At 40.5% G+C, this 26,509-nt stretch overlaps 1 protein-coding gene across 1 annotated transcript in view; it reads right to left on the bottom strand.

Annotated features, from left to right (window-relative positions):
- nbas (NBAS subunit of NRZ tethering complex) overlaps positions 1-26,509 on the bottom strand; it is a 220,608-nt gene that overhangs the window by 145,699 nt on the left and 48,400 nt on the right. Inside the window, exons 21-31 of the mRNA XM_042503247.1 lie at positions 26,036-26,172; positions 20,227-20,313; positions 18,555-18,708; positions 14,020-14,205; positions 10,651-10,824; positions 10,190-10,323; positions 5,780-5,842; positions 3,883-4,005; positions 2,811-2,913; positions 2,514-2,591; positions 2,225-2,379 (exon numbers count right to left, since the gene is read on the bottom strand). Coding sequence (XP_042359181.1) covers positions 2,225-2,379; positions 2,514-2,591; positions 2,811-2,913; positions 3,883-4,005; positions 5,780-5,842; positions 10,190-10,323; positions 10,651-10,824; positions 14,020-14,205; positions 18,555-18,708; positions 20,227-20,313; positions 26,036-26,172 — 1,394 coding nt within the window. The remainder of the gene's footprint in view (positions 1-2,224; positions 2,380-2,513; positions 2,592-2,810; positions 2,914-3,882; positions 4,006-5,779; positions 5,843-10,189; positions 10,324-10,650; positions 10,825-14,019; positions 14,206-18,554; positions 18,709-20,226; positions 20,314-26,035; positions 26,173-26,509) is intronic.

Here is a 26,509-nt window from a genome sequence, read left to right as displayed (position 1 = left end):
TGTAAAAATATCAGTTCCTGCAGCTTCACATGATATATGAACCAAAAAAGTTCGTTAAGGAGCTGTTGATGGTGTTTTTGCATCTCTATTATCTGTCCTGAGTGATGCTGTGTGTTCACTTTAGCAGTAAGAGGGGGATTCCTGTGTTATTTTGAGAGAGATCTTTTTGTCCTTGTGTAAACTCTTGCCTGGTGCCGCTGACCACATCCTTTCAGGACGCCACCAGGTGCAGTTTGTGTATCTGTCTGAGCATGTGTGTGTGTCTCTGTCTTTGGCATTTAGTACGTAGGATAAAATGTGTGTCTGTGGAGCAGGTATTTTAATCTAAAGGACACAGGCAGCCAGTCTGCATGGACTATTAATTTCAAAGCGACACGCACAAGTTCAGACTCTACTTTCTGTCTCATGTCTCAAATCCACATCCAGCAAACACACACATGCACACGCACACACACACACACAGTGGGAGTGTTACAATGGATGATGTTGTCCAAGCGTGTGGAGGGGGGCTTCTGCATTAGTTACTATAAATGAATGACGACCCAATTACTGTCCCACTTCCCCACTAGGAACAGACGGTAAGGTTAGACACCCACTGGCCCCCTTCTGAGATCTGAAAGCAGCAACAGACACAAATGCACTCCCATACAAACACTTACACTCGGCATAAACTTCATGAGTTGTACTATAGGAGATGAAATAAAAGCAGCCACCATTAGTTTCTTGCCTGGTCAGACACAAGAGCACGAAAACATACATTCACCCACTCAGGAATAAATGGTGTTTATCCTCCATCAACAACAAGCAAGGTCAACATCTCAAAGGAAGCATACAAGCACGTCCGCATGGAAACGTTTGTACAAGCTGGTCAGAAATTACATCCAACACATAACTTCAACTCAATATTGCGTGTCACTCTTGTCTTTACTCTCAGACACAGTTAAGTAAATGTGAAGTCAGGCTCTAAATAATTAGAGCGCTCACTTTGGTATTTTACAAACTGGACTACATTTCCCATGTTTTTGTGTCTAAATGACTTTCAGGAACAACAATTCTTAGTCTTAGCTCAGTCTTGAGCAAGAGTGTTGCAGACGAAAACGCCAAACAGTCTGCAATGTAATAACTAGGGGCATTTGTGCACCATCAGTTTACATCCACTAGAAGTGCTTGTTTTAACCACAAATAGGCTCAGGATGTTACTCTAAGTGTCTGACAACATTATGGAGGGATCCATACAGAGAGAGACGTTTTTGTGAAAGAGTGAGATCCTTTTTATGCAGCCAGAAACAGCCACGAAATCTCCATTACCAAATTCACCAGACTCCATTTAAGTAAACAGCAATTTTAGCATGTATAGAGCCAGCACGATTCCACATCTAACTGGGTGGATTAAGGGTTAATTTCGAACAGAGTCGGTGATTGTTGGAACAGTGGAAAGAGGAACCATGACAGGTTTTGTGAGTTTTATTTTGTTTGTGTTGACTTTAAAATAAGTGTGCTTTATGATGATAAAATTACGGTTTACTTAAATGGAGTGTGGTGGGATTGGCAATGACTATTTCGGGCCTGTTTCTGGTCAAACAAAAAGGATCCTGCTTCCAATCAAAAAGATCTGTCTCTGTAGGGATTCTTTCCAGACACAATAACAATCTGAGCCTGTCAGTGGCAAAAAAAATGACTTTTTGGTGTGATTTTTTACAGCATGCCAGGGTCCCGGAGGCAAAAAAAGGGGTTATGTTTGACAAAACAGCGTAAGCTGCACATGTGACGTATAACATTGGCATCATGCAGGACTTTCTAGTTTCTACTCGATCTGATCCTTTGCTCTGAGGTTCCCAAATCTTTGTGTCTCCCCAGTTTGCAGAAATGTTCAGCTGCTGTTCTTATTCTTCAAGTTAGGTGCTGTTTTTTTTAAAAATCCCCCTGCTACATAACACGTCATCAAAGCATTATGCCTGTCCTGTCGATGGTCCGTGGTGACGGCTGTCCCTTTTACAGATGTCGCTTTGATGCTAGCTTAAAGGTGAGACAACCCCCCCCCCCCCACCCACCAACCCACACACACACTCTGTGATTGTACATTTTATCAATAACAATGAGGCAGAATAACCATGGGAAAATAGGGTCCAGGATCAAAAATACTCAAGTTACCCAAATGACCATTAAAAAAAACCAAACAGGTCCTCCTTAATAGAGGAATACTTCTTTATATTTCCTTTCTCACCTGGCTAGGCCCATGCAGGGGTCTGTCAGCGTTGTAGATGAGTTGAAGTACTCTCTGGATGCAGCCAACACTAACTCCAAGCTGTTGTCGTGGGCCACCTTCAGAGCGTAACCTTTACCCCGGAAAGACAAGCTGATGGGAACATCCTGGCTGACCTGGAAACATTAATATAACATTTAGAGATCAGCAAAACTGTGGCATATGAATTCATTATGGGTGTTTAAATACTTGGAGACACAAATGAGCATTGTGAGTGTGAAGTGGAGTTGCCAGACATGTTTCAATATACCTTGGAGCAGTGCATGAGCTGCCCTGCCAGACGTACGTTCTCCACGCGGCTGGAACACAGCAGGGACTCGACAAAGACCTGCAGCAGCCAGGGAGGAGAGGAAAGAGATGGCGTTTAACTGAACACTGTGAAAACACACAGCTCAGTGTGTTAATTATGGACCAAAGTGTCGTGTTAGAAGCAAAATGTGCACTCAGACACTTTGTCACCTACAATTACAGGTTTCGCTTTTTTTAATCAACACATTTTTAGGGCACCAATTTGATTATTCAGTGTAATCTTTCGCTGTTTTTATACCTGGTGACAAATCTCCGGTTTCAGACAGGTGTATACGTTCTGCTGCATGTCAAGCAGGTCCTGCAGTAGACCTCTCCAAACCGTCTCACTCACAGGAGGGTTTCTGGACACACGAGGACATACATTTTAAGTACATTCAAGGTATCTTGACACTGATGTTTGTGTTTTTAAGTGTCATAATGTATTGTGTATTTCTAGGTTTATATTTCTTTGTCTCCTCTCAATTTTCTGCTGATGATACGCATAGTTACTTGTCTTTTAAGCCAAATGCTCTCCATCCCAGCAGTTGAATGAGTGATTAACTGTTATTAAGAAATGGATAAGTTATAATTTTCTGCAGCTAAACTCAGACAGAAGTAATCTTCTGCCCTGATCACCTAGCAAACAAATCATTTACTGTTTACTGGTCTGCTGGCAGCTAATATCAAACCTACAGTCAGGAATTTAGGTACCACATTTGATTCTCAACTGAACTTTGAACCACATTTTAACTATGTTATTAAATCTTGCTGCTTCCACCTAAAAAATGTTACCAAAATTAAATCAGCTGTGTCTTTCGTGACCTAGAACCGCCTCTTCATGCCTTTATCTTTTGGTGCCTTGAACTTTTTACCAGCCTTAGAAAATCCTCAGGCGCTCTGCTTCAGCTAGTGCAGAATGCTGCTGCTTGAATTTTAACTGGGACCAATCGTAGGTCCCATATAACCCCAATTCTTGCATCCCTTCACTGGTTGCCAGTTAACCTCAGAATTGAATTTTTTAGATTTTTAAATCACTTTTTAGGCTCAACATAGTTTGGCTACCAGTTATATAAGTGAGTATTTGAATCATGATGCTATGATGCCTGTGTAGGTATGCAAGCCAGCCAGAAGTCCAGTCATTCCTATAAGAATCACTGGAACGTTTGTTTTTTTATCTCCTTTTGGTCCATTTGCCTCTCTGCATGCTATTTTTTTCAGCTCTTAACACTGTTTTTATGATTGTAACTATATTTTTACTGTTTTATTTTCATGTATTTTGTAAAGCACTTAGTAACCTTAAAAATAAACTTCTTATATATTATCTCAATTACTTGCGGCCAGTGTGGCGGCACAGCTTGACCATTAGTTGATGGGCTTCTTCTTCACTGTTCTGGCTGTTCTTCACATATGAAATGGGCTTCTGCAGGCCGTGTTTCTCCAGAACCTCCACCACACTGTGAAATACAAGCACACAAACAAACTCATATAATCACTGGTGTCATAAAGTAGAGAGACCACAAAGTAAAAACAGACAAACACAGTTTCAAATCACATTAATCAACACACTCTGTCAGTAGAAGCAGAGGACAGAATGATTGGCAGCAGTACATATCACAGTAGGAAATGCCAAAGACGAAGAAACGGGGGTATAAAACTTAAAAATTCAAGGGAGGGTAGAGATGAGAAAGACAGAAGATGTGTACGCTCTAAGCTGTTCATTATTTTGGCAGCACAAAGTCATTTGCAAGCCACGCTGCAGATGGAGAAAGTGTAGAGCAAGACTGAACAGCAACATGATAAACGGCACGCCGACAAGACAGCAAGTCTTTGTAAGCATGTTTGTCTGGGAGCATGTGAATCCTGGCAGTCATATATGACCGAGGGAGAAAGTGAGTGTGTGTGTGTGCGTGTGTGTGTGTGTGTGTGGTGTGTTGGCGTAGGATTAGCATGGCACCCCCGGTCTCAACAGGGTCGTGCTGCTACAGATGTTCGCTCTCTGCTGCAACTCATTACCATAGTAAACAGGTGACTGTGTGTGGATGTGTGTGTGAGCAAAAGACAGTCAGACAACAAGCCTTGATATTTACATGCGTGTGTGCGCGTGTGTGTGTGTGTGTGTGTGTGTGCGTGCGTGTGAGTGTGTGCTTGCTCGAGTGTGAGTGGGAGTGTCTGCATGTTCCCCGTCCACATATTAATGTGCCAGCGAGTGGTTGTGGCAGCAGCTGAAAACAGCTTTTATTCTGGAGGCGCTCGGTGAGCAGACACTTCGCATTTACTGCCTGATTCATCTGGGTAAGAGTGTGTCTGTGCGTGTTTGTGTGTGTGTGTGTGTGTGTGTGTGTGTGTGTGTGTGTGTGTGTGAGTCACAATGCTTCAGCACAAAATATACATGAACACACTTCCCAGGCTCCCCGGGGTGCGTTTGTGCATGGTTGTGTGTGCCTACGTGTAAATATGCGCGGATATTTGTCTGCAAAAGGCCAATGCAGGCTTTCCTGTTGCTGCTTCCTCCTCCTCATCATCATCTACATTCCCTTCAGGCTGCCTGCCCTCCCTCTGCCTTCATCCTCACCCTCTTTCCTTCCTCCTCATCACTGCTCTGAGTTTGGAAGTTCACCCTGAGGGGAGGGGTGGAGGAGAGAGAGCGACACGTAGGTGATTTTAACCCGTAACAGAGAAACGCCCGAGGCTGTTTGAATACCATGAGACAGACAGACAGAGGTCCTTTGATATCAAGCCTGTGTGTGTGTGTGTGTGTGTGTGTGTGTGTGTGTGTGTGTGTGTGCGTGTGTGCGTGTGTGTGTGTTGACTGCACATCCATGTCTCCTCTCCTTCTTGGTGTTTTCCATCAGGCCCATAATGGGGGAGGGAAGTAATAAGCATTGCAACAAAGTGAACACTTCCCAGGCAATGTGGCACTTATCACCAAACTGATGGGCTCCTCCTCAGTACTTAAAATATCCTGCTAACGAGTACGGCTGAGATTTTTGGACGAAGTGCCAGAATGAATTATGTTTTGTCCAAAACTAAAAGATATTCAATTAAAACTGTTAGAAAAAATAGACATAAATAAACAGCAAATATTCATACCAGCAAGACTGAAACAAGCCTATGTTTGGATTTGAAGCTCTGATCTGAATGCCCGGCTGAACTGGACGGACAGGAGAAGATGGAGGAGAGAAAGAGGGAATGACAGGTGAGAGATGTTGTGAACGTGTGTTGACGTACCTGAGATGCTTCTCAAGTTTGTCCACCTGATCGTGGAGGGATGAGGTGATGTCCGTGTCTGGCCTGAAGAATGATAAAACACACAGAAGCACTTGTTATTTTAGCTTCACGTCATCGAGAAGGAAAACAAAGTTGAATATTGAAGGATAAGTACTGTTTTGTTTTTTTTTTCTTGTTTTATAACTTGGGCCCCATTTTCCCACATTTTTGTTTTTAAGTGACTAAAAGGGAACAACAATTTTATTTCAGTGGGCTGAAAAAGGCTGCAATGTAACCACTTTGGGCATATTTTAACTGCCAATTTACATCCATTGAAAGTGCTTGTTTTTGCCACTGACAGGCTCAGATTGTGATTTTAAGTGTCTGACAAAACTATGGAAAGGGATCCCTACAGAGATAGACCTTTTATTTAAAGAGTAAGATCCTTTCTATTAGGGCTGCCAGCGTTAATCAAAATGCAATTAAGGTCCATAATTACCCCAATTAAAAAAAAAAAATCCTGTTCAACACTGGCCAACATTTCCGTCTTCAAGAGGCTGTATCGGGCTGAGCTTGAAAGCTGTAATGATGAAGAAATCCAGTGGCACCAGTCCTGCTAGCTTCTCAACAAGAGGGCTGTATAACGCTCTAAAGTTATGCTAAATGTCTGTGATGGGAAAAAAAACGGTATAGCCATTTCACAGGGATCCCTTGACCTCTGACCTCAAGATAACTGAATAAAAATGGGTTCTGTGGATACCCATGAGTCTCCCCTTTACAGTAATGACCACTTTATGTTAGTCCCATGCAGTTTTTTGCTGTCATTTGATTCCTCATCAAGACAATCTGGAAAGAATTGCTTTATTTTGTCAATATTATGTCAATATTGTCAATATGAACTTCAAAATTGATTTGGATTGGAAAATAATAGAACTGAAAATAAGATGTGATTAACTGCAATTAATTATTGAAATTCTGCGATTAATCACAATTTTTTTAAAAATTGATTGTTTGACAGCCCTAATTGTTATTTAACCAGAAATAGCCCTGAAATTGCTATTGCCAAACCCACCACAATACGTCTACATAGACAGACATCTGAAGTCACAGAAACAAAATAAAACTCACAAAATTTGGTTTGTCTATCCATTGTTTCAACAATCACCAACTCTGGTTTGGTTGAAATGAACTCTAAATTCACTCAGATGTGAAAATTTGCTGGTAGGAATATTTCCCTTAAACAAAAAGGTTCATATCAGTGGGTTCTTTCCTATAATGATGTCAGTTACCCTGAATAACAATCAGAGCCCATCAGTAGTAAAAACAATCTCAAGTGGATGTAAATTGACAACAATTGCAAACATGCCCAGAGTGGTTACATTGCAGCCTGTTTGTTTGCTGCTGCTTGGAGCCGTCTCGCTCAGTACCAGACTAATTTCAAAAATTGTTGTTCACATTTGTCACAAAGATACAAACACAAAAAATGGGAAAATAGCATCCAGGTTGAAAAATACCAAACACACCCTTTAAATATAAATTTCTTCTGCTGAACAAAGTGTGTGCACAGTGCATGCCTGTGTGCTTCTTCTGTGTGCACGGCGTGCTCTATGTGTGGGTGTGTGTGTGTGTGTGTGGCCTACCACTGTGAGGTTGCACTGATTCCCCACTAAAAATAAAACCCCATGATGCTTTGCCTTGAGGCAAAGGATTCTGGGTCAGACTGGCCTGTCCGCCACTAGAGTACTGACCCTGATGAAACAACCTTCCGTTAGTGCGTCAGTGTGTGTGCGTCAGTGAGTGTGTGAGTGTGTGTGTGTGTGTTTGTGAGCACACCATGTCTTTGTTCTCACACTCAGAAAAATCTTAACCTCTCAATCTGTTTCTCGTCTTGTGCTCCGGCCGTCTCTGCAGCTCCACCTCCTTCTTGCTCTTCCTCTTTTTAATATCCTCTTCTCCCTCGTTCTGTTTCTCTCCCTCCCTCACCATCTAATCCCCTGCCCATTTCCGCATTCCCCACTCTCTTAGGGTGAATGCACATCACATTCTTCTGAGCAGACTTAGACCTAATTAAGCTGTCTCACACACAAAAAAATATTTAAAAAAAAGAAAATTGGGTTGAAACTACTAAGTCGTGGTTTCTCTCCTAGCTCGCATTTCTGTAATATTCTACGCTGGGATGGCAATTTTGGAGATTAGCAAGTCAGAGAAATCACTCCTGGGAGAAATGTGAAGCCGAAGGCAGAGCATATACAGCAGAGCCTTGCAGCAATGCTAATCCAAACACCGCAGAAAAGAGGCCTGTCTGGGAAAGTGAAATGCTTAGTATGAAATGTGCTGATTTAAGAAGAAACATGTATGAGTATTATATACAGTAAGACCCTGTTTTGAGAAGTTAATACGCTCAAATGCTAAACTGCAGTATTAAACGACTAATGGGAGAATAAATCTTAATAGCATTGAATAATCGAGGTGCCTGTTTTGGTGGAGTGTCTAGATCAACTGTGCCTCAAAGGTACAGTTCACCCCAAAAATAAAGAGATAGAGATGTCTTCCTTCTCTCCAGTATAATGAAAAATATTTCCAACACTCAGCATCTCAAACCAATACAAACTAGATTGATTCTAGATTGATAAATAGCACTACAGGTGAGATAAAATAAAAAAACATGCATGTTTAATTTTTGGGACAACTGTCCCTTTAAGAATTATAACATCAAAACTAACTGAAAATCCAAGTGGTGCTGCAACATCTGAGTCTAAAAATTAGTTTAGTGTGATAAACTGCACCTCCTTTCTTGAAATGAATCAGATCACTAAAAACATTTTACTCCATGTCCACCTCCGCTCTTATTTCTACCTCTTCTTCCAAATTTGTCATCTAGAAGCTCTTTATCTGATATAATATAGGAACTGATATAAGAACTGATATACATCATATGGTGATGAAAGTTGTGATTTATACCCCTAGTAATAACCACCAATTTATTAGACGCCAGTTGCTGACTTTACTAATTGTTTTGAGCTGCATAGCAAGACACTAATGCACCTTTAGTCACCTGCACTTGACTTGTTCGGTTTAGTACAATAATACACCTTGGTTGAGAGCGGCCCTGCTCCTAAGGCGAACCATAATATCTTGTTTCATTGCAGTTATTCCCTGCTGGGAGTGTGCAGTGGAAAAGCATAAAATCACAGCACAGACCACCGCGGCGCAGCCAAAGCGAGCTACGTGAGCCTGTTGAAAAGGGCAAAAGATGCCATTGTTAAAATGTATGGTTGCTTCATTGCAGCCAGCTGCTGAGAAGAAAAAAATCACAGCACTACTTGTAGTAGTAATTCAATTTTCCAATTAAGGTGCACACAGGATGGATAATCCATTTATGATTGAGTCCTTTTAATTCATTTAAAGTACTAAGACACTCTGCAGGTCCATTTTTATCAACAATTTTCTCTTTGTTGCTTTTTACCTCTCATTCTTTTATTACTGTATCACTCACTCTCCTTCAAATGCACTGCATACTGTACCCACACAGCCTCGTGGGAGACTTAAAGGACGGGCCCTCCTGCCATATGAAATAAAATGTGTTACAGAAGAGGTGGGGGAGAGAGAGCGGCAGAGACAGCAATAGCAGGAGGTGGGAAATATTGTACAGACTGTAGCCAGGCTAACTGATGGCTCCTTAGAGTCAGAGTAAAGCATGAAAGACGGAGAGAGAGAAGTAGGAGGAAAAGAAAAGGTGCAAAGGGAGGGAGGCGGAAACAGAGGTGGTAGTTAGGTTTATTGATGGGCCCTGGGAGAGAGGCGGAAAGGTGGAAGGAGAGGAAAGAGGTGGGAGGGGTGGAACTGATGTATTCTTATGTATGAGGTAATGGACCTCATGACTATCTTTATCATGGTTTACATTAAAGGTTCTGTATGTAACTTTCCCTCAGCTGCCTGTAACAGCCTGTGGACTGATTTCTATGTAAAGAACTCGGGGAGTGGGGAGTTGTTATTGTCTCTAAGGCAGAGAAACAGAAAAATATCAGGAGGCCAGGGGCCAGTTGCAGCAGTCCCAAACATGTTTCTAGGATTTAGAACATTTCTAGAAATTAGGACATTTTAAAGATTTTAGGAAATTTCTAGGATTTCTAGGATTTAGGGTGTTACTTTAATATTAGGAGATTTCTAGGATTTTAGCAAGTTTCTATGATTTTAGGATATTTCTAGAATCAAGGACAGATTTTAGGACATTGCTTGAATTTTAGGGTTGAGCTAGGATCTCTGGCGGGGGTGCGGGGTCTCCTTCACCTGCGCTTTTTTGATAAACAAGCTCTATTTTGATGGTGTTTTATGCACTCTGGTACCTTCTGTGTACTAAAAGTACAAAACAATCTCCAGTGTGAATCACTTTAAACATGTTCCATAAGTGTGTGTGTTTGTGTGTCTGACCCGTAGCCCCTCTGCGGCAGACACTCCAGGATGTCATAACAGAGGCTGAGCTGGTCATCTCTCTCACAGCTGTAGATGCACTCGAGAGCGACCGCCATCAGCTGGTCAGGGTCCCCGATGATCTTCTGCTGGCACTAGAGGAGAGGAGAGGTCAGTGTGTGTGTATCGAGGCGTGACTGGCCTGTAGTCTTTCTGCACGTAAACACCAAGGCTCTGTATCAATTTGAGTAGTTTCTTCCCGATGAGTGTTTGTGTGTGTGTGTGTGTGGTGCATGTTTTCTAATAGCCAGGAGACATGTCCTTGGCTGTGCCCTTATGAGATCATAAATATAACATTTACAGCGCAGGAGTACAACACCGGCCCTGACATGGCACAAACAGTCAGAGGCACAGTGTGTGTGTTATGCCTGGCCAAGTGTGACGCCCCCGACACTCGTGTTTGTGTGCGTTCGAGTACTTACGTCAGGTTTGGAGTGCTGGAAGATGATGAGGGGCAGGGTGAGGTCTTGCTGGGCCAGGCCGACCAGGTAGTCTGTGAGCAGAGCTTTGGCAGCGCCCTCTTTCTGTCCCTCACAGCGGTGCAGGAACGGCACCATCCACTGGAAGGCGTCTTTCACATAGCGCTCCGTGCTGGACTGGTGATAGAAGGACATTTACTTAATCCATTGAAACCTAGAACAATGTCACTTTTCTTGTGATGCTTTCAAATGCCTTTTTTCAAGTATTTAAACCATCAAACTGTGAGCAAATATGTGTAATTTCCCTCAAACAGGCAATAAGCAACTTGCTGAGAAATGTTTCACAAATTGCAAGAATTCATTTGATCTGGAAAATTATGTTTAAAAAGCATGAGAAAAATGTCAAGGGAAAATGAAAAAAGCTTGGGAAAATTTATCATAATTTAAAATCCAAATTTTTTTAAAGCACTTTTCCCAGGTAATTTTCTCATTGCTGTTTTACATTTTTGTTTTGTTCTGGGGTTTTATTTTTATTTATTTTTAATATATATTATTTTCAGGTAATTTTCTTGTATTTTGTAATAATATCTTGCTAAATTTGGGGTAATTTCTTCTTTTGTTGCTCATTACCCACTTTCCATGTTTTTGAAAAAATGAAGCCAATGTGCTCAGGTTTCAAAGGGTCAATGAGACAAAAATACGACAGAATTGCTAATAAAGAGTATATTACTTCAGCTTTATTGTTGTAAACAACGTATTGGATTTTGAGTTTGCGGTTGGTGAAGTTCCTTTGAATCAGAAATCCAACTTAAGAGGGCATGTCAGGTAAAATTTGCGATTGGGAACTTGGTCATTCCAATTTCCCAGTTCAGTGCAGCGCACCATTAGCCAAATGTCATATACTTGTTAATATTATACGTTGCTGCCACAGAGGAAATAAATTCTTTCTTGTTCAAAAATAGATTTATGTTTTAAGATCCCTGCAAGGCACTCAAGACTGCATTTAAATGAAATCGTGTCATGCAATTAAACCTGAACTTGAACAATAATAGCTACAGTATGTGGGTTGTGCTGTGATTTAGGCAGATGCATGTCAAGTTCGTGCAGGGCCTCGCACCCACCTCACGACAGCTCTGACTCAGGATATACAGATAAGAGATCATGCAGCACATTTTTTTTCCACAGGAGATATTAGAGTCAAAAAATATTCAGACGCTAAATGCAAACTTGCACACCCACATGCAAACATTTCACTTTGCTGTACGGTGTCTCTGATAAAGGAAGACATCAGACGCAGGCAAAGAGGGAGATTTAATCGAGGCAAGTTTGGTAAACACTCACACACACACACATACACTCATACAGCACCCAAAGGGAGTACCAGTCAAAGAGCATGTGTTAGTGCAGTCAACAACATTTGCTGGCTGCCTGCCTGTGTGGCAGATCCTACTGGCAGTGGTCCTCGCAGGCTAAAGCTGGCAGTTATTAGCTACAATTTAGAGGACAGCTCACATTATGTACTCCAAAGGGGCCTTGTAACTGTAGTACCTGCTACACTGTAGCTTTCATACAGTCAGTGTCTTGCTGTTGTTGGATGAAAAATTTGTGTTGTCAAATGTCATTTCAAGAGTTAAAAGAAACTGATTTACCATAAGATCGTTTTAAAAAAAAGGTTTAAATTATGTACTTACTACTGTTTGCTTAGTTGCCTATTTAAGGTTCAATTAGCAGACATAATGTTATTTTAAGCATCAATAAAGGATTTAAATCACACTCTGGAACTGTAAAATCAAATGTAATTGCAGAGAAATTAAAGCAAGCACTTTCATTTTTTACTACTTTAAACTAGATCAGTGATTCTCAACTTTTTATGTGTCAAGGAAAAATCTCCAAAGTTTATCATCATCATTCATTTAATTTATTTTCCATCAAAAAATTTATAGGAAAAAAACGCCAGTGATAAAAATAAATTGACAGTTTTTTTTAAGAAAACCTGTCTTTGAAACATGTTTTTTTTAAAATACAAAATACACACTAAAAATAGGTGACAGTCTGTTTTCTCATTGCTGTGTTCACAGCTCTGCAGCAGACAAGTTCACCATTTTGTGTTATTTTCTTTTCCCTGGTGTTTCATATTCTCACTGACGGGCCAGAAAACAGGTTTTAAAAAGTAGAAAGCAGCATGGAGACCATTGAAAATGTTACAATGGTTACTTCTTTTTTATATAATTTATGTAGTCTGTTTCTCAGACTCAGTGCCCACTCAATTTGGAACAATGTTCAAGTGCTGCTCGGGCGGAGGCGGACAGTATTTTCTGCTGGTCCATCATTGCATTGTGCCCGCAAAGGTGCAAAAATTAGCACATCCACCCGGGTGTTATGTTTCCATCACTGCCAATGGAAGCAGATCAGAGCTGGAGCTGATAAATACCCACGACTACTGCAGAGTCATTTGACCTGAGAGTGCAAGCCAATTGTAACCTTTCCTACTAAATAAAATTAAGCCAGATCTTAGTGGGTGTAAGTGAGTTTTTTTGTGCAGTGGGAAAGGGGCATCATATGAGTGACTATTTATAATCATAGGCTTCACTTTCTTCACTGTTATCTCCTCAAGTGTAGGTGTGTAGTACTGTAGTAGTACAACTATAGAACTCAGGTCTTGATCAAAACAGCAACCAAAATCTCTCAGATGGAGGCCCCTGTCATGAAATCTTATGAAATCAGATTCTGGGACCTTATGTGTATAAATTTTGGGGTTCTAAAAATGAAAAATGTTGAGAACCACTGAGCCAGTATAATGAAAAGCATCCTTACTCACATTGGGTTCTCTTTTATAGTGAATAAAATAGTGAAAATAATCTGTTACTCATATTTTTGAGGACCCCCTGGAGCTCCCTTAAGGACCCCTGGTTGAGAATCGCTGAACTAGAAAAAGCAGCATGCTGGGAAATGCACATTTAACACCGTGGAAAGTGGGGTCAGCAATATTTTTGTCAGGAGAGACTGCCTTTTAAAAACAAGATACATTTATTCATTTCCAAAAGCGGTTTGGGAGAAACTGTGAAAATGCTTTTAAAGAAATATGCTTCAATATATGTAAAGATGCAAAACTAATAATAACAATGACACATCTCCATGGCCATCGTGTTTTGAGAGTGTAGAGAGGGACGGTTTTATTTCAGAAGCAGGATGATCTTTCATACCTAACATCACTTTGGCTCAGATAATGCTACATCAGCACATGCCTCAAAAAAAAACATCAATTCAGACTCTTGTCATTAATATAACCATATGAAGAAATACATTTCAAACCCATTACTGATTTCAAAGCATATTATGGAAAGAATGTGAAATGTAAATTAGGTCACTTACATTTTTCATGAGCAGGCGGAGCTTGTCGATGTCACTTAGCTGCTGCAAATCTTTGAATGTCAGATTCAATTCACATGATGTCTCATATACGAGTGTTTCCATGGTGACCAAGTCATCACACAAGAGCTCCAGCCCGGGGATTTCCCGCTCCTTCGCCAGACGCACCAGCGACAGGGCGCAGTCCACCTGGTGGACGCAAACGAAATGACAATGAAGGAGGAGGGGGGAAAAGCACAAAAAAATGCTGAACAGTCAGTGTGAAGCATTTACATCTTTCTTATTTTGTTATAGGCATTTGTAGGAGAGTATCCAGCTGGTCAGCCTCTCTATAAATCGATGATACCATGACATTATGTAATTCTCTGGTGTTTATTGTGCTGAGTCATGAGTCTCCAGCCATGCTCGTAATTCTGTGGGGCCAAAGTGCTTATTGTAAACTTTTATATAATGAACAAAGCAATGTACTGGCCAAACTGACATTATGATAAAGATGCTAGATGAAACGTCAGGGGATCACAAAAGTTCACAAAGACCATAAATATGAACAGGACAATGTATCAATATCCATCCAATTGTTGTCAAAATATTTCATGCTGAAGCATAACCTGGTGGTGCTGATAGAGGAAAAGTCAGGAGATCAAGCGAGAAGGCTTTATCCTCTGGGGAACATGAACATCTTTACCAAAATGTATTGCCAATCCATCTAGTAGATGTATAGCACTCTCCCTTTAACTAACTAGTAAATGTTATTGCTCTTTTTGTACGGTTTAATATAATAATGGTTATAGACTCTCTCTCCAGCTCCATGCATTCATATTTTGAGCGTAATTTGCCAGGCACTTGTCACTTACCCAAAAAAGCACAATCAAAGAAGTTAAATATGAATTTTCCTGATAGCATTTTGTTTTGTTTTGTTTTTCAAAATTTTTAGATGTTGTAATAATATAATTATCACAAACTCTTTTGGCCCTGTATATAGTAAACTGTGTGGTGAAATTCTGATATTTTGGCAGCCCTAGATATAGGAATACAGTTTAAGAGATAAAATGTTAAATGATTTAGAGTGTTTCCCACAGCATTTGAATTTATATGTTGCTGTAGCTAACGACGGGGTGTGGCGGCAGATGTTTTAATCGTGGTGGCCGCCACGAATTTGTGGGAAAAAAAGGCGCTAAAATATTTACACTAAATTTGTATTATATGTGTATAACTGACATGATATCAGTATAACATTTCTAAATCCCATGATTACTGTCAGTACTGGTATGTTGTGACACTGCTACCTATACTTGAATCTTGTGCCGTGTACCTTTCCGCCTTGTTACAATGCGATTAACCCAGTCAAAGAACTTGCACAGCAGGTGACTAAAGAGGCTGTTTAGAGCACGGGTGCCATGTCATTGAAAACCTGTTGCTGAGGTCGCTGAACCGGGACGTGAACAAAAACAACAATATCCCAGCTAATTCCAGACTAAATAATACCAGTCAGTCATTACTAATATCCAATCATTAGTCTTTTGACAATAAAAGAGGGAAGATTTGGGCTTCCTGCTACTCTAATCAATAAAATCCCATCCAGAAGAGCAACTAATCGATATCCGACCACCTATATGCTGGCAGCGCGCCCGGCCAATCGATGCTCAGCCACCTGTGGACGCTAGCACATCAATAGCAGATGCCGCTGGGCCCTGTAGTGATGATTGCTTTCTCTCTACCTTTGAGAGAAGAAGAGCCCTTTGGCACAGTGGTTAGCGCAGCATCTCGCTTGTGCACGAGCACAAGTAAATGCATGCCGGGCCTGCAACACCTTGTCATCTTGAGCTGATCTCGACACATTTCTCGCTGAATAAATAATTGCACGCCTTCATTTGTAAAAATGCACACACGCGGAAGGAGAGAAAACCCAAATCACCTTGAGACAGAGCCTGAGCAATTAGATACAACAAGAGAGAGAAGTCTATTGATCTAACTGTGAGTAAAGATCCTCCCCGTTCCCTCCACCCCTCCCTCCTTCTCTCTTTCCCTGCTCTCCAGAGAAACACTCCCCAGCTCACCACAGACAATTCAGATGTTAAAATCTCACACTTTTTAATTACCACCTCGTCTCCATGCCCTCCCCTCATCATTCTCCGCACCGTGTAACACGACGTGTGTCCTCTGTCTCACTCTCTCTGCGCCGTCTCCCTCTCTCGCCAGATTTCACCGACTCTTCAGTTTAATTTTCCAACTCAATTTGATCCTCCTTTGTCTCTCCTCCCTGTCCTATATCGGCCCTTTCTTTCAAACATAATTCTGCTTCCCACCTCTTGCGAGAACACCATGCCTGGCCTCCTCTTGAACTCTGAATCTGGCCCTTTGCCTTCTCTGTATGCCTGTCTCCCCTGTTTCAGTCTGCCTCCCGCAGCCACCCTCTCATTTTGTGTCATTTTGTTGCCAACAGTGTTCCAAACAACACTTGTCTTTAATATCCTTTATTTCTACCCTTTCACCCCCTTATAACCTGTGATTTTTTCGTTCCCAGAGACAGCTCTCTCCATGAGATTGCTTTCCTTTTTTACCTCAGCATCTGTCCTCCCCTATTTCTGTTTGTAATACACTCTATTATAACAAGAAATGTCGCATTGGCCCAGCATTTATCTCCCCTTTTTTCTTCTTGTTGCACTTCCATTCTCTGCTTTTTCCAAGCCATCTCTCTCTCTCTCTTCCTCTGAGTCATCTTGTCAATCTTCCCATTCAGTGCCTCGCTTCCTGTGGCTCTGTGACTGGTTTAAAACACTCCAGCTTCCTCTGATGTGGCTCCTTTTAATCAAACCCCATTTTCCTCCATTAAAACGCTCTCCCAAGCATAAACACGGCCAGATGAGCGATGGGAGGAGGGTGCAAACAAGAGAGAACAAATGAGATAAAAAAAGTAAGGAGGGCAGAAAGAAGAGGAAAAAGGAAGCTCGGCAGAGATGTTCCAGTGTCTCTCGCTGTTACGTCTCGAGTTTGGGATGATCCCAAGAGGCTCTTGGAGTAACGTGTGAGAGAGCAGAGGGGGATCAGGTCACATTAAAAAGGAAGGGAGAGAATGAAAGAGAGAGCGAGCGTGATTCCTAGAGATTAACAGAGACTTCCTGTTACTCTCTTTTATTTCTCTATGAGTGGAAAATGAAAAGCAGAATTCCCCAAGTGTCTTCAAAAATGAGCAATGGACCCCCAAATCCCTTCTCCCCCACCCCCTCCATACACCCAGTGAAAGGCATGAAATGAAGAAATGAGGGGGAAAGATATGACTGCACCCTAGTTAGACATTTCACAAAGACAAAGAGAGCGCTGTGACAACCTTGATCCATCACTGTGAAGGAGGTAAAGAGGGGGACGGGGCTGCCGTGTGGATGGTGTGGGTGGAGAGTGGGCAGCTCCAGCGGTTACATCCCATTACTCCGCTAAACAAGTCCTATCAAGTCCTATTTTTCAGTTACAGCGACAGAACGCAGATGACAGAAGCTTTGGTTACTCTTCATTAGAAGTCCATATGGCCAATATGCTAATGGCTGTCACAGAAAGGATCAAAGTGACCTTGACTGATAGAGGTTGGCAACGTCTCTTTTGCAGTCTGAATCCGAGCTTGTCACATTTTCCTGCCCCAATCATGAAAAAGAAGTGTGCAATTATCTTCCCAATTGTGTGTGACTTCTATTATTTCTTTTCTGCTGCTGTCCTGAGTTCGAATCAAGGAGACGAAAACTTTTGCAGAGTGTGAAAAATGTTTCACCTAAAAGGAATACTTCACCCCCAAAAGGTCATTTGTTTAACAATAACTTAACCCGTGTTTAGTTGAATTTGTAAAGGAAACTGTTTTTCTCGCACGTCTGAATGGTTGAGGAAGAAACCAAAAACGGATACATTTCTTGACGAATTGAAGTCATAGGAATCAAAGTTTAACCCTTTGAAACCTGGATCGACATCAGTTTTCTTGTGCTGTGTTCAGACACCTTTCACAAGTATTTAAAACTTTAAATCCCGAGGAAATTTGAAAACATAGGAACAAAAAGGCAATGAGCAACTTGCCCAAAAAGCTGAAATTAGTGAATTTAGAAAACTATATACATACACAATTATCATAATTTTGTATTAAATATCATGCTACAGAACTGTTCTTACTTTTTAAACAGAGGCCATTTCCTTCTTTTAACATTACTCTTCTTTCTTCTACTTTTCTTTTTCTTTTTAACAATTTCTTGCAAATTTTGGAGACATTCCTCATTGCCCTCTTCCCATATTTTCAAAAGAAATCAAGCAAATTTTTTCAGGTTTCAAAGGGTAAACAACAGCAAAAGTGAGTGAGTACTTGAAAAACAAATGGTCATTGTGTAGCTGAATTCCTACAAAGGTTGGTGAGACCTGTTGAAAGCCAAAACCCTTCTTGGGTAAAGCATCTTTTTTGTCAATCTGCTGTCTGATACTTAAATTCTCCTGATGCAGTCAGATGTCGGCACTGTTTATATTTGTAGCCACAGCTGGGAACCTGCAACGACATAAAGTGTTCCCACCTGTCTGGAGCAGGAGTCGATATCTTTGGCTCTGCTTTGGTACCAGTCGGTCAGCAGCTCGATGGACGCCGTGGCTGTGCGAAACCTCAGCAGCTCTGGGGCCTCCTCATACAGGAAGCTGTCATCGTCAAACAAGTTCTGGTCCAGCATCGCTCTGAGGAGGACATGCAGGGAGAGGAGGGAGGGAGATGCATGCGAGTGTTGCTTGATTTATTTGCAGGGTTCATACATATTTCTATCAATCGATTTCCATGACTTTTCCATGAGTTTGAGGCAAATTTTTCAAGACCAAAAATCCTCTGAAACAACCATCAATACTCATCAGTTCTTTTTCATTACTATATAAAAGCTCTTTCAAATAAAATGTATTTTAAAAAATAATGTATTCAGAAAAGAATTAGAGCTGAATATTTAAAATAACTTTAGGACTGTTTGATATTAATATGGGTCGAGGAGTTGGTGCAAAAAGGTGGAAGGATGTAAAATATTTTTTTAATCTCTAGGGAGGAACTTTTGTTTTTTTTATTTTGGCTTTAGGGGAGGGGCAAAGAACTTTAAATGGCTCTTTAAATGGCTGCAGGCATGTTTTTTTAAAAAAGAAAGAAAGGTCAGGAAAAAAAGGTCACTTTTCCAATTTTGTAGCAATATTTTAAAAAAATGCATTTTTGATATATATAATATATATATATATATATATATATATATATATATATATATATATATATATATATAATATATTAAGAAAACATCAAGAAATGACACCATTTATCAGAACCAAAAAACAATAAAAACAAAAATTATCACTGGATTATCAAATTTCAACAGTCATTATTATAAAGGTTTTTAAAAAAGAATTCCAGGGTTTTTCCAAAACCTTCAGGGTATATGATTACTTTTACAAAACTTTTGCAGGCATGGAAATAGCTTTTTCAAATTCCATGACTTTTCCAGGCATTTCATGACTGTTCGTACCCTGCATTTACCAGGAATGCAAACACATGTATGGTGAATAAAAAGAGACAGCTACCCCTCTTATTGGATTTGTTGAGAATACAAAAAAACATTCGTATCACTGCAGTCATCCTTTCAGGAGGAGGATAAAGGTTTAGAGAGAGAAGGGAGAGCAAACATGAACAGAAGAGAGAACAATGGGAAGAATGGGGATATATCATTGCAAATGAGGGAGCGTGGGTGTCATAAACACAGTCCTGAACATTGCTGCTGCCATCACACAATCACAGTATCAAAATTTCACCCTGCAGTCCGCAGCCAAGCACACCACAATAGCCAACTGATATTATGACTCTACACCAAAGAGCAATAAAACGAGCTTGCTAAATGAAATTGTAAATGAAGCTGGCCTCCCCACTGAAGCAAGCAAACGGCATAAATTGGCAGTGCAACAAGATTTGGTATTAGTTTGTTATGGTTCTGTTTCACATTTAGATAATAGGATGTCATGTTTTGTTTTCCATAATGATGCCAGCACAAGCATCTGGCCTGTATGGAGCATGAATTTTAACAATTCTACGCTGTGAGAGGCTTTGTTATCACGGGTATGGAGAGATTTTACTGTGATATCAGCTGAGCTAAAGTATTGCCCACGTTATTATTACAACGCTTGGTGTAGAACGTGATAACGTTTATGTCAGAGGTGATGTTCACTGTTTACCTGCACTCCTCCGCCTCGCACCAGTCCATCTCTCTGTGTCTCTGCTCGTCCCATGGAATCAACATCAACTCACCGCTGTCGTCAAGGCTGAGGGAGTAAAGGAAAGAAGCAGATAGAGGCAAATAAACGTGAGAAAATGAACAAAAATATTATTTTTTTAAAGCTTTAGCGATAAGAAAGGGTCTTAAGGGTAAGTGTGAGGTATATGTATAATTGTTTAACCAAGTCGTCATTCCAAAGCATAAAGAAAAAGCAACTGTGCCAACACCAGTGGTGCATACTAGGTAGAAGAAAAAAACAAAAAAAAATCACAAATTCAAATTAGGACACAAATGACAGTAATGATAAATGATGAACATTAAAATCTAAAATACTTGGTACAGGAACACAAGCAATATTCTGAAAGCTAAATTCTTAATTAAGGCTGTCAAATTATTCATTTTTTAATTGCAAACGATTGCAGAATTTCTATAGTTAATCAAGATTAATCACATTCTTCAATCACGTTTTCAATTCCATTATTTTCCATTTCAAAACAGTTTTGAAGTCCATAAATGACAGCAACAAAACTGCAAGGGACTGGCATAAAGTGGGCATGTCTGTAAAGGGGAGACTCATGGGTACCCACAGAAGCCATTTTCATTCAGATATCTTGAGGTCAGAGGTCAAGGGACACCCTGTGCAATGTTTTTCCATCATTATTTTATTTTCTGATCTGGGATGAACACAAGGGGCGGTGGCTGTGACTCAGGACGCAGAGCGGGTAACATCAAGATACTAAACCCCAAATTGCTTGTGAGTGCGTGTGAACACCTTGTGGCACTTTGTACGGTAGCCTCAGTCACGACTGTATGAATGTTAGTGTAAATGTGACGTAGCATAAAAGCAGTTTGAGTGGTCATAAGACTAAAAAAGCGCTATGCAAATGCAAATCCAAGATTAGTTTTCTTCAAAAAGAGAGAAAGAGGCAAAGGCAGAATGAGACATAGAGGGGGGAAAAAGGAGAGAAACATTAAATTCAAGGAAGAGGGATCTGTTTAAGGGCAAAAAATGCTCATGAGCAAATCCAAATAGAGACCAATGACTAGCCAAGAGTCAAATAATAAACCGCACCACACCCCAGCTATCCGCCTATAATGGCGCCTGATAAATCAGCAAAGACATTTACTGTCTCAAAACTAAACATGGTCATAAAATACAGGAAAAACTGTGGTGGAAGGTGGCAACATATGGGAAATGGAACCTGCAGAGCATAATAAGGAAAGATCGGGTGGGGAAAAAAAAAAAAAAAAGCAAAGCAATAAACAATTCAAAGAACTTTGGAGAAGAGTTTGAGTCGTGCCTCGGTTGTAAATAGTCAGGACTTTTATTTTCTAAACGCCATGTTGGTACTAAGCTTTACTTTTTCCAGGTCTCCTTGAGTGTGACAGGTCTGAGGAAGATAAATAGGGAACACACAAGAAAAGAAACCAAAGTGAGGGATGACTCTGTAACCTCAGATGTCAGCGCTGACAAGACTCAGACACTTGGACACACACATTCAGAGGAGTATATGAATGCATGCACACATACTATGGGTGAACAGAAGCTGTTTTATATCTTATTCTGGGATTAATGCATTCCTTCTTGTTATCTATTTGTCTGTGGACAGAAAAATATGTACTGTTGCTGTAAAACTCAAGGAGATAGCGCCAGCTACAAATCATCTATAGCTTTGGTGCAGTTAAAGGCCGAGTGCACACGAGATGCAGCAGTTTTTTAACACGGCCATAAATTCTATCCAATCACAAAATACATAAGATGTGTCCGAGCAAGCGGGTGTGATTTATATCAACGTACAAAAAGTAGGAAGATTTTTACCAACGCTCCGGCACAAGTTCATCCATTCAGATTGGAGTTTAAACACTGAGATGACAGAGATCGAGAAGTCTCGCTTCTTCTTCTAAAGTGCCCACAGAAGTGAGCCTCCTTTTTTTCTGTCGTTTCTCAACTCCCCGGTCCTCTTTTCTCATTAAAGACAGCCAGGTTAGAGGGTGGAGAGTAAATATTGGTGTGAGAGCTCGGATATCGATGGGAGGAATGAATTATTCTGTGCCCGCTCTCCTAATCTACTTCACGTCAGCCTGAGAGAGGCAGGGAAGCGGGACGGGAGGAAAATGGAGATGCGGAGCAAACTTGGAGCTGCAGTTTATTTTTATTTCCACCAGGCCGACCGTGTTTCACGGTAGGGGCGAAGTTTCCAACAAAATATCTGCGTTCTTCCACGCGTCCCTTTTGCAGATCTGATCAATATTACAGGAGGATATTTTCTCCCCTCTCAGTGAAGCAAGAGTTTAGTATATAGCAAGTGGGCTCCGAACAGATGGCGTGAGCCGAATCCGTCTGCTGCAGTGGAGGAGCGACGCGCTGTTGGGAGGAGCAGTTGGTGCTCACAGGCTGGGGAAAATAAGAAACTGCCCCACAGCGGCAGAGCCATGATGGATGCTCACTGCAGAGCCACAGCCACCTGACCTCCATACAAACGCAGACATGGCTAATAAAAGGGAGCAGTGGTGTGTGTGTGTGTGTGTGTGTGTGTGTGTGTGTGTGTGTGTGTGTGTGTGTGTTGGAGGAAGCCGTATAATAATTTCTATACATGTATGTTTTGTAGCTCATGACTGCAGCGGACTTTGGCCTTGTGTTCATGTTTTTCCTCATACAAATTTCTGTGTGGTATACTGTATGAATACACTCAGCACAGAGAATGTATCAGAATGCTCTTTATTGTCATTATACAGTGTATAACGAGATTGGAGAGCTTCTCCATTCCTTCAGTGCAAAGTACAAAAGCTTTTTACAGAATTAAGTACGAAATAGGTAGAAAAATAGAAATAGGAATATGAATAAAAAAGATAGAAATAAAAATAAAAATAGACTTATATACAGCTATGTACATGGGTGAGGAGGTATAAGTTAAATAATAAATATGAGTAGAGCGACTCAGTGTATTGCATGACATATTGCACAGTATGTGAAGTATCAATGGAGGGCTGAGAAAACAAAGAGAGAAAAGGCGAGTTCTGTATGCCTCCATGCATTATTAAAGTTAGGCTCACGGTTTACATCCATTTCGGTGAAAACATGGATGCTTCACACACAGAGGATCTATACAATCAGCACAGTTTCAAGGTGGACACCCAAGGATCTTGAGTTATGGGAAAAAAACATGTCAGGTCACCTTTGACCACTAGATTCTGATCAGTTAATCCTTGAGTCCAAGTGGATGTTTGTGACAAATTTGAGGAAACTCCTACCAGGCCATTTTCAGATTTTCTATATATGAAAGTGAGGCCGATGAGAGGTCTCAGTGACCTTGACCTTTGAACACCAAATTCTAATCAGCTCATTGTTGAGTCCAAGTAAATTTTTGGGATAAATTTGAAGAAATTCCCTCAAGGTCTTCTTGAGATATTGCATTCACAAGAGTGAGATGAATGCAAGTTCATGGGGACCTTGACCTTTGACCACCAATATCTAATCAGTTCATCCTTGAGTCTACTCAAAAGTTAATGCCAAATTTGAAGTAACTCTCACAAGGTGTTCTTGAGATATTACATTCACAAGAATCAGATGAATGTAAGGTCACTGTGACCTTGACCTCTGACTGCCGAGATCTAATCAGTTCATCCTTTAGTCTTTCAAATGTTTGTGTTAAATTCAAAGAAATTTTCTCAAGATGTTCTTGAGATATAGTATTCCCAAGAATGAGATCAATGTAAGCTCATGGTGACCTTGACCTATGACCACCAAGATCTAGTCAGTTCATTCTTGATTCTACTTGAGCATTTGTGCCAAATTTGAAGAAATTCCCTCAAGGTGTTATTGAGATATCGTCATATATCATCCACAACAATGAGACTGACGGGGTCACAGTGACCTTGACCTCTGGCCTTTGACCACCAAAATCTTTTCCGCTCATCATTGAGTCCAGCTAAATTTTTGGGCAAAATTTGAAGAAATTCTCTCTAAGCGTTGTTCTTGCATTCACAGCTGGACAGAGGGGCAACAGACAACCCAAAAAACATAATTCCTCTGGCCTCAGTTATCACTGGCACAGAGGCATAAAAAGGGAGTTATAGGAAACAAAAAAGTCAAAATGTATGGCTGGCTGCACTCATCAGCCTGTCACCTCTATTAGTGAACCATAAAAAGAGGTGATAAATGACTTCTTCACCTCCCAAACACTCCTCCATCATCTTCCTCTCACATATCCTCACTCCCTGTCGGTGTTCTTCCGATCCAAAAGCACGAACTGTGAGAAAACTGGAACAAGTGCAACCACTGCCGCAAGTATTGTATTACTTTGAGTAAAAGTAACACTTTGAGTGTTAAATTCTGTTTGCAAATTAATTCAGCGGCAATTAAGTGTCTTTCTTGTGTTTGCCAATGTCAGCCCCTCCTCTGTGGCGCGGTGTGTGCCCTTAATACTGTGTAAGAAAGATTCCTGCTCTCTGACAGTGAGAACAAAGAAGAAGTGAGAAAGACCTGCGAGTGCATGCTTAGAGGTGCGATTCCTGATTTAGGTGATCTTTAATTTCACATGCAGTGAGATGAGCAACCTGTGCAATGCTGAGAGGTGTAAATGTTGATTTCCAGACATCAGAGAGGGTGTGTGTCCCTGAGGTAATGCGTGGATTTTCATACTGCAGTTGCTTTCTCTTTTTTACACGAAGTGAAATGTTGCAAAGAGGGAATTAAGAAATAGATAAAAGTATAAAATAGTTCTTCAGTTCGGCTTCATTTTTAAATGCTCATTTATATTTTTTTGCAGCAATTCTGATCTGCACATATGCATTCGTTTATGTTAAAAAATAAGTACTTACAAGTACTTTTAAAGTGTTTTCATATTTAATATAAATATTTGTCCCCATTAATAATTATTTTTTTGTTCCATAGTGTAGTGAAAAATACTATACATAGAGACATAGAGACTAGAAATATTTTAGTTAGGGCTGCACCGAATAGTGCAAAGCTTCATTCATAACATTGACATTCAAATAGTGAATCAAATAGTGAATATTTGAATGTTGCACAATTTATTTATTTTTGCGTGCCCAATAACTCTATTAAAAACTGCATTTCTGCATAAAATAGGCTACACAAATATTATTTGTATTGGACTAAACATTTATCTAGTAAAGTCTATTAGTCAAAATGTATTAAAAAACGATGAAGGGAATATGCTTTTTTTTGCCTTTATTAGGATAGAACAACTTAAGCATGAAAGACGGAGAGAGGGGACGACATGGGCCACAGGCTGGAGTTGGACCCGCAGCAGCAGCTGCAGCTGCTTGGACACAGCCTCTGTACGTGGGGCACCTGCTATACTGGGTGAGCTACTGGGAGCCCCATGAAATAATTTTCAAAATTCACAACATGTTTTTGTATCACAAAATATTTTCTGCTTGAATCCATATTTTTTGGCATTTAGCCCCCCAAAAACAGCATTTTCACTAAGGCTGAAAAGCATCTGTATTAATGTGGCAGTCTAGAAGCAATCTAACAGCACCATTACTTACATTTAGCCATTAAAAAAAGGTTAATCTAATAAAGGAAGACTTTACTTGCTTCATCTAATAACTCAGTTTATTCAAACTGATTATGTTCAAGGATTTTTTTTAGGGTGATAACGTCATAAATTATGATCACAGACATTCAAAGTGTCATTAGAAAACCTCTGAAGCTTTGAATACAAAAAAAGGATATTCAATTCAGTCCGCATTTTAGGACGTAATTCTAATCAGTGAGTGTGTATTTGTGTGCGTCTCACCAGGCTTCAGGCAGCAGGATGGTGTACTCGTGTGGAGAGGTGGTTTCTGGGAAGTTGTTTAGGATAGCCAGTCGATGCTGGAGGAGCTCGGCTCCGTGGTACGTAAACAGGATGTCCAAAGCTTGAACGTTACTCTCCTGCAGACAAACAAAGACATCATCCAGCAACAGAAACCTTTAAGTAAATCAAAAGAACTGAGTTTATATCATTATGTTATTAATGGAAAGGCATACAATTCATGTCAATCATAAGCTAATAATTTGACACAAAGCAGTAAATTTTAAAGAGGTAAATTATTGAGTTTTTTCAAGGCATGTCATCAATCCAGAAGTCGGTCATTTTGGAGATACTGAATATAAACAATGCAACTGAACTAGCATCTGTTCTTCATTTTAGTTGCTCTAAATGGTCAGTTATTGGCATATTTTTGGCTGCACTAATTGGTCAGACCAGGAAAAGAATTTGGAGTACTAC

Source organism: Plectropomus leopardus, chromosome 16, assembly GCF_008729295.1.
Source record: "Plectropomus leopardus isolate mb chromosome 16, YSFRI_Pleo_2.0, whole genome shotgun sequence".
NCBI classification, from domain to species: Eukaryota; Metazoa; Chordata; class Actinopteri; order Perciformes; family Serranidae; genus Plectropomus; species Plectropomus leopardus.
This window is presented reverse-complemented; position numbering and strand designations above follow the sequence as displayed.